At 40.5% G+C, this 7,902-nt stretch overlaps 1 protein-coding gene across 1 annotated transcript; it reads right to left on the minus strand.

Annotated features, from left to right (window-relative positions):
• Positions 1 to 408: 408 nt before the first annotated feature.
• LOC126491487 (thymosin beta-15A-like) lies at positions 409 to 1,933 on the minus strand. The gene is made up of 2 exons (XM_050127187.1): positions 1,834 to 1,933; positions 409 to 452 (listed from the first exon to the last, which is right to left on the minus strand). The coding sequence occupies exons 1-2, from the start codon at positions 1,931 to 1,933 to the stop codon at positions 409 to 411; spliced, it is 144 nt and encodes a 47-aa protein (XP_049983144.1).
• Positions 1,934 to 7,902: the final 5,969 nt, after the last annotated feature.

Here is a 7,902-nt window from a genome sequence, read left to right on the forward strand (position 1 = left end):
TGTGAGAGTGGTCCTGACCCTTCCTGGAAAGGGGTCAGAACTTGGCAGGCTTTCCCGAGGTGGAGTCTGAACCAAGGCAACTCCCAGGGGGAAGGGGCTGGGGTGCTGCTTCCAATCATCCCACACTCATTGGATATAGGGGTGTTAGAGGGATGGTGTATCACTTTTGACCAAATATCTGACAACAACCACCTGTAACTTGTTCATCAATGAGGAAGTTTAAAAGCAAAGGGAACGCCTGTTCCTGATTACTGCTTAACTGGGTACTGCTTAACACTTAACTATCAGGTATAGGCAAGAGCCCATCAGCAATTGTCATACATCTCTAGAAACACATACGTTTACAAAATAAAAGCCTAAAACCAAGATTGTTTGGCAATGTTGACTTTTATTCTTCAAAGGTTTTCCTCATTTTATGACTTTTTTCTCTAACTCCTTTTCTTGTTGGATGGCTAGGGAAAGAAAAATAGAAAAATAATCATTAAAAGGGATTTTCCTCTTTTTTGTTGAAATATGAACGGTGGGGCTGCATCCCCGGCACCCGGCCGCCCACATGGCTAGCTTATGCCCCAAAATAATTACACGGAAACTGTATTCTTTTAAACACTGTCTGGCCCATTAGTTCCAGTCTCTTATTGGCTAGCTCTTACATATTGATCTAACCCATTTCTCATATCCCTGTAACACCACGACGTGTCTTACCAGGGAAGATTTTAACCTGTGTCTGTGTCCTGTGGGAGAATCATGGCGACTCCTGACTCAGCTACTTTCTCCCAGCATTTTGTTTTGTTTACTCCGCCTACCTAATTTTTTGTCCTATTAAAGAGCTAAGGCAGTTTCTTTATTAATTAACCAATGAAAGCAACAGATTAGAAAGAAATCACTCCCACATCACTTTCTTTTATTTTTTTCTTTCTTTCTTTTTTTGGTTTTCTTAAAATTAAGTTCAGTTTCTTCTACAAGCTAGCTTTAATAAGTCACTGAAGGCTGATAAACATGCCTTAGAATGCAAAAGCCCTAATCACTTATCGTCATAGTAGAGGTGTGTATATGTTAGAGCACCTGAAGACTTAACAATAATCTATATATTCTCTATATTATTATATAAAGTTTATATTTAAGTAATAGATTTAAAATATTGTTAAAATACTGTTATTGTCCACAGAGTGTTCTAGGAATGAGGGCTAAGTAAGAATTTCCTTCAGTTTAACCTTATACAACTAGACAGTTTTATCTTTTCAGATGATTTTTTGAATTCTTGAGTTCTCAATTAGAACTGACAAGATGAAAATGCCACTCAGCTTTTAAAAGTTCACTTTGAGCTTCTCCAGGAGGTTGTTATTCTGAAGAGCAAATTGATCCTTTAAATCTGGGAAGCTGGAACACACAAAACTCTAAACTTAGTCTTCTACCTTATTTTATAGCTATTTCTAAAAGATTAAAACTACAGTTTGCACAGTTTTTATGTATGAAAGCATAAATTCAAACTGTTGCATCCTGAAAAATGTCTAATATTTATATTAAAATAAAAACTGGGCAAAATCTAGATTTATATAATTCCATATCCAATATTCTAAAATTAGCTTTAATATAATTTTGGTGATTTTGTAAGATGAAATGAATCTATGATACCATTATTACTGTAACCTAGAATGCAAACCATGTACATTATCTAAATAAAAAGATAATTACTTGATATTTTAATTGCTGCATTAATTATCATAATTCTTACTACTACTTAGGTTTTTGCAATTTTAATACAGCATAGGTTTGTTAAGTGACTATGCCAACTTTCACCACTGTTCCTCTCAACTAGAAACCTCTATGACTTACTTTCCTTCGATGGAAGTGTATTTTTTTCTGTGGTAGTAATTTTTTTCAGTTTTGATCTGTCAGATTTTTCAACTTCTGACATGTCAAGTTTGTCAGCCATCTTGACTGAAAGAACAACAACAACAAAACGTTACCTGCTAGAACTATGATCAGATTAGGAATAACAATTAAAAGTTCATAAAAATTCAAAATATCAACGAATACTTTGCACTGTGATTTTCAACAAGGAAATAGCCAGTCTTAGAAAGTCATGTTTTCTTAGTGTACTCTGATTGTAAAGCTTTAGTCCATTTCTGGTGGCAGCAAATGACAGCAGATGAAGATGCTCCAGAAACTGAGATACTCTAGAAACCCAGGGGAAAATAAAATCCTGACTTTTAAAATCCCAGCAAAGGTAAAATGAGACTGAGCATCTTCACCTTCCAGTCAGCTACTTTTAGGGGACTTGGGAATGATGGTGAGTATCACACACTAAAAGAGAGGCACACAGCACTGTACTAATTTCTATTGAATGTCCAAAGTCAGTATATTAGAACACTGCAATAAGACAGGGAAGGGATTAACCTAGTCATTGCCAATTACAAATTTCATAATACCTTCTTGTAACCTTAGAGAATGTGTAAAAGAAAAAGAAAAGTCGCTATTTATGATCAAGATTCAAAAGCTTTAGTAGAATGAGGAATGCCAAATACAGCTGAGTCCTAGTTCCAAAGATAAGAAGGCAGAGCTCTTCAGCCAGGGCCTGGTTCTATCTTAGCAGGGCTAGGACACAATCTAGTGACCAGGGTAGACTAGAGAGCCCTCTACCCCACCCCACCCCCCAGCTCTGAAGCTCCCACCTCTCAAACCCTTTCAGTCAGGGGTATCCTAAGGTCCTCCTTTACCAGGTGAACATCACCAATCTCAAAGCTGGGGTAATTGGGATTCACACATTTATAACTGCAGGGCAGGACAGGGTCATTTGTCTGAATTGTGCCATTTACAAATAACTTGTCACTGTCCAGTGCCCTAAGGGACAAAGGGATGAGAGTTAAACCTAAAAGATTGCGCCCTATTCCCCTGTGCAGGCCTCAACTCTACTCCTGGCCTTTGCTCTTTCCTCCGAGTTGTTTGTCCCCTTGGGCCTTCTAAGGTGGGACCCCCCCAGAATCCCGCTCCAGACAGCAACAAGGGAAACAAAGCAGCTGTGAAGTGGGCTTCGAAATGGGATTCCCTTAGCCACAAAGACTACCGTCTGAATGTCAGCAGGCCCCATCTTGCCTGGTCCTCCAGGGCACCAGGTTCTCACCTGCGTGGTACAAGATGTCTGGTAGATCAACGGCTGAGTGCCCTACTAGAGAGTGGATCTCACTGGTGTGGCCTAGCAGAGCCCTGAGTTTATAAGCTCCATAGGACGCCCCACCCATCCCTCTGTGACTTCAGACCCCTGTGTTATGCAAGGCCTCTCTGATTGGTCAGCAGCCCTGACTTGCTGTGCCCCCTACCCAGCTTTTAGTTTTGTGGGTATCAGAGTTTGTTTAATTTTAGGACCTCTGTACTTAAAAAATGTAGGTATTTAGACTGTATTTGATAGTAAGGTCAAAGTCTTCATGACAGTATCCACCTCCTTGTATAACAGTTGGAAATCATTGCCATCTAAAAAGACAAATATTTTAGCCAGACAGAGTGCTACAGTCCTTTATTCCCAGCACACAGAGGCAGAGGCAGGTGAATCTCTGTGAGAAGTCAGCCTGGTCTACATANAAAAAAAAAAAAAAAAAAAAAAGACAAATATTTTCTGTGTGGGAATTGAGATGAGAGAGGAGTCACTGGGCTAGTAATATTTTCTCACAACATTTATTCAATCAAATTTACTATTAACAAATTTAGTTTTTACTAGCTTAATTCAGGGAGGACTAACCCAGGGGTGATCAAAACTTTTTAATAATACCACTTTATTAAACATGCATCATACTTGGCTCTACTAAATCTTGCTTTACAAAAATGAACTCAAAGGAATCCTTTTCTTATTTCTTAACTAGGCTATCTTCCAGAAAATTATGTTTGAAATTTTATTCCAGGGCATAGCATGACTAGTCACTTGACTGAAGACAAAGAAATCCTGTCTTGAAAAACCAAAATAAATAAATAAATAAAAGTTTTAACAAAAAAAAAGAAAAAATTAGGAAGGATTTGTGCTTAATTAGACACTGGTCTAAGTTAAAATAAACCAGAGGCTTCACGGATTACTATATTCTGTTATATTATTTCTTAATATAAAAGGAACAGTATCTGGGTATATTTTATTGATGTTTCGGAGCATAGATCAGTGTTACAGTTTTCCTCTAACCCCAATATTTCAGGCTTCGCAAACCTTGTTATAATAGCGACTTAAGAAACACAGAGTTTGGGGCTGAAAAATTGGCTTACTGTTTAAAAGCTCATGCTTCTCTTGTAGAGGACCCAAATTTGATTCTCAACAACCAAAATTCATAGTTTACAACCACTTGTAACTCTAGCTGCAAGGATCTGTTACAAATTACTGGACTTTGGTAGGACTTACAGAGAGAGAGAGAGAGAGAGAGAGAGAGAGAGAGAGAGAGAGAGAATTACAAATAGAACTAAACCTTAAAAAATGAAATAACATGTTTTAATATTGAGTTGAGAAGATGGTTCCTTGGCTAAATGGCTTGTTGCCTAAGAATGAGGACCTAAATTTTAATACCCAGCACCCAATTAAGAATCAGATCTGGTATATGTCGATAATCACAGTGTTGCAGGGGACAGAGGTAGGTGAATCCCAATGTATCACTGTTCAGAGAATCTAATAAACAGTTCTCATCAACAATAGAGATTAGTTTCAGCAGACCAAAGCAGTATAAATAAAATGAGGCAAGTTTGTGGAAACATTCTTGAATTATGGCATGAGGACACTCAGAGTGAGGGCAGAGGATTGTAATTTTGTGACTAGTCTGAACTTCATGATACTGTCTTAAAAACAAAAACAAACAAAACCCAGCCAGGCATAGTGGTTTATATTAATTCCAGGACTTAAGAAATAGGTAAGTGGATTTGGGGAAATTAGAGGCCAGCTTCTACGTGATGAGTTTCAGTACCGCCAAAGTGGCATAGTGAAATACTGGCTCAATTTTTTTTTAATTGAGTGGTGGTGGCAGCACACGCATTTAATCCCAGTACTTGGGAGGCAGAGGTAGGCGGATCTCTGTGAGTTCGAGGCCAGCCTGGTCTACAGAGCAAGTTTCAGGACAGGCTCCAAAGCTACACAGAGAAACCTGCCCCCCCCAAAAAAAAAAGTTTAAAGAAAAGCAAAATATTAGCATCCAGGCAAAACCTCAGTCTCCTTCTCCTTCTTTATGTCTGTACACGAGTGTGTGTGTGTGTGATCTGTGCATACATGTGTGTGCTTGTGTGTGTTCTGTGCCTACACTTGTGTGTATGTGTGTGTTCTGTGCATACATGTGTGTGGATGTGGTGTACACTTCAGGCAAAGAGACTGGAAGAGGAGGCTAGGTGCTCTGATCTATTACTCTATGAAGGTGTAAGTCACGAACAATGCCACACCAGTTTGGAGTTATGATTAATAGGGTGGTATTTATTTAAAGGGGAAAAAACTTACAGATTACCGTCCCAGACAACAGCCCTCTGCGCAACCAGGAAGGGAGTCTAGTCACCAGTGGAGCAGGAAGTGAAGAGAGCGAGGGGTTGAAGTAGCCGTTTTTTTTTAAAGGGAGAGAAACCACGCCCCAATGGGCTGGTATCTCAGCAGCTATTGGTTGGAGGGGCAGAAGGACCTCCCGCAACAACTCTACACCTGATTCTGCTGAGACAGCATCTTTCACTGAACCTGGAGCTAGGCTGGCCATCTGCACGCCCCAGTGATGTTGGGGTCTCCACTCTCTTCAGATTCAACAGTCCAGGAGTTACAGGAACCTGCATGGCCACAATCAACTTTTTACAAGGATTCTAGGATCTAAATTCAAACTTTTGTATTTTAACAACAAAGACACTTAACCAACGAGTAATATCTCCAGCCCCCAGTTAAGAAATTTGTTTTGTTGTTTTTTAAAGAAATTTATTATAATGAATTTCCAGAAGCATTTCTGCAAGAGACCTTCGTAAATCATGTAAAATTACATTGAAATATTTCTCAAATATAATTTATGCTGCAAAATTAATACAAGGTAAACTTTTATTTGTTGTGGAGCAAATAAAAATATGAAGAAAAACATGAATGGGTATTACCTTAACAACAGCAGTTTTCTTCTGCTCCTCCCCACCCCATCTTTACTACTGTGCAATTGTGCATGTGAGGGGTGGGATGAAAAACACACAGGGAGAGAAAAATTCAAAGTGTATTCTCAGCAAACTCCAGGTTGTGAGACATCATCTCAAAAAACAGGCTAGAAAGTGACATGAAGCCAACAGAAGCAAGCTGTGGTGGTGGTGTGTGCCTTCAATCCCAGCACTCAGATTGCAGATCTCTGAGTCCCAGGCCAGCCTGGTCTACAGATGAGATCCAGGATAGCCAGGGCTATACCGAGAAACCCTGTCCCAGAAAACCAAAATCAACAAACAAACAAGCTGAGGCTGGAGAAGTGTCTCCTCAGTTGCACTTGTTGCTCTTGTAAAGAACCTGGGTTCAATCCTGCACACCCACACGGTGCTTCACAGCAATCTGTAACGTTAGTTTCATAGGATCCTTCGCCTTCTTCTGACTTCTGAGGGCACCAGGTACTTCTGAATCACCCCAATTAAACTCCTGCACCTCCAACATCACAATTTGGGGGAGCAAAAGCGGCAGGTGATGCTGTAGTTGGGCTTGAGTTCCACAAAAGTATGTAGTCATCATCCAGTACAGCCAGGCAGAAGTTACGGGCTCTGGACTGTGTGGCCCTTTGCAGACCCCTGGGAGTAAATATATATGCAGGGGTTGCAGAAGGCTCGCAACCTTCTGAAGATTTCATTGTCAGTAAACACGGGGTCGGGGGTGTAAGAACAGAAGTTACGTTTTCTACACCCCCCCACCCCATGCTTTGATCGTGGAGAAGACATTTCCCATTTGAGTTCTATTTTTTTCGCATGTCTCCTAGGAAGTGGTCGGAGTCTGCCATTGCTCCTCGCCAACTTCAAGAATCTCTAAGATGACTAATCCTGACACAGTTTCCCCTTATGGAAACACTGTGAGAACAATGGTGAAGACTCACTGCCCTCAGAAGCCAGGCACTGGTGAGTTGATCAAGCTTGAGGCAGAGAGGATTCTCCTTCCCCCTTCCCACTCCCATGATGCCTTAGAAAAGGGGAACCCATATGGCGAGGGCCTAGACCTGTTGTTTTCAACTCATAGAGACCTAGTGAAGCTGGGAACATTATCGTGGGAAAACTTCCCTCCTGTATCTAGCTCGGATCACAGTCACGACCAGGGTCATTGCTGACCTGAGCTATTTATTCCTCAGGCTTAAGGGAAACATTTGAGACATTTTGTTTTCTCAGGTCTGCCATCTGAAGCCTACAATTGCCAGCTGCAGTGTGAAGGGTGGGGTTGACAGTGCGCTGAGGTGCTGGGAGGTGACTGGTGGTAAACAGAAAACTGACATCTTCAACAAATGGTGCTGGAAAAACTGGATGTCAACCTGTAGAAGAATGAAAATAGACCCATATCTATCACCATGCACAAAACTCAAGTCCAAATGGATCAAAGACCACAATATCAATCTGAACACACTGAACCTGATAGAAGAGAAAGTGGGAAGTACCCTAACAGATGGGCACAGGAGATCGCTTCCTATGTATAACCCCAGCAGCACAGACATTAAGGGCAACATTGAATAAATGGGACCTACTGAAACTGAAAACTTCTGCAAAGCAAAGGACACTGTCACTAAGACAAAAAGGCAACCCACTGACTGGGAGAAGATCTTCACCAACCCTGCAACAGACAAAGGTCTGATCTCCAAAATATATAAAGAACTCAAGAAACTAGACTTTAAAATGCTAATTAACCCAATTAAAAAATGGGGCACTGATCTGAACAGAGAATTTTCAACAGAAGAAGTTCAAATGGCCAAAAGA

Source organism: Alexandromys fortis, unplaced genomic scaffold, assembly GCF_014885135.2.
Source record: "Alexandromys fortis isolate MF-2015 unplaced genomic scaffold, M_Fortis_MF-2015_v1.1 scaffold_200, whole genome shotgun sequence".
In the NCBI taxonomy this organism is placed as follows: domain Eukaryota; kingdom Metazoa; phylum Chordata; class Mammalia; order Rodentia; family Cricetidae; genus Alexandromys; species Alexandromys fortis.

Bases quoted from the DNA above. Each gene is read 5' to 3' on its own strand.
- LOC126491487 (XM_050127187.1), bottom strand. From the start codon at position 1,933: ATGGCTGACAAACTTGACATGTCAGAAGTTGAAAAATCTGACAGATCA. The intron at 453-1,833 runs GTAAGTCATAGA...TTCTTTCCCTAG, and splicing joins TACACTTCCATCGAAGGAAA to CCATCCAACAAGAAAAGGAG.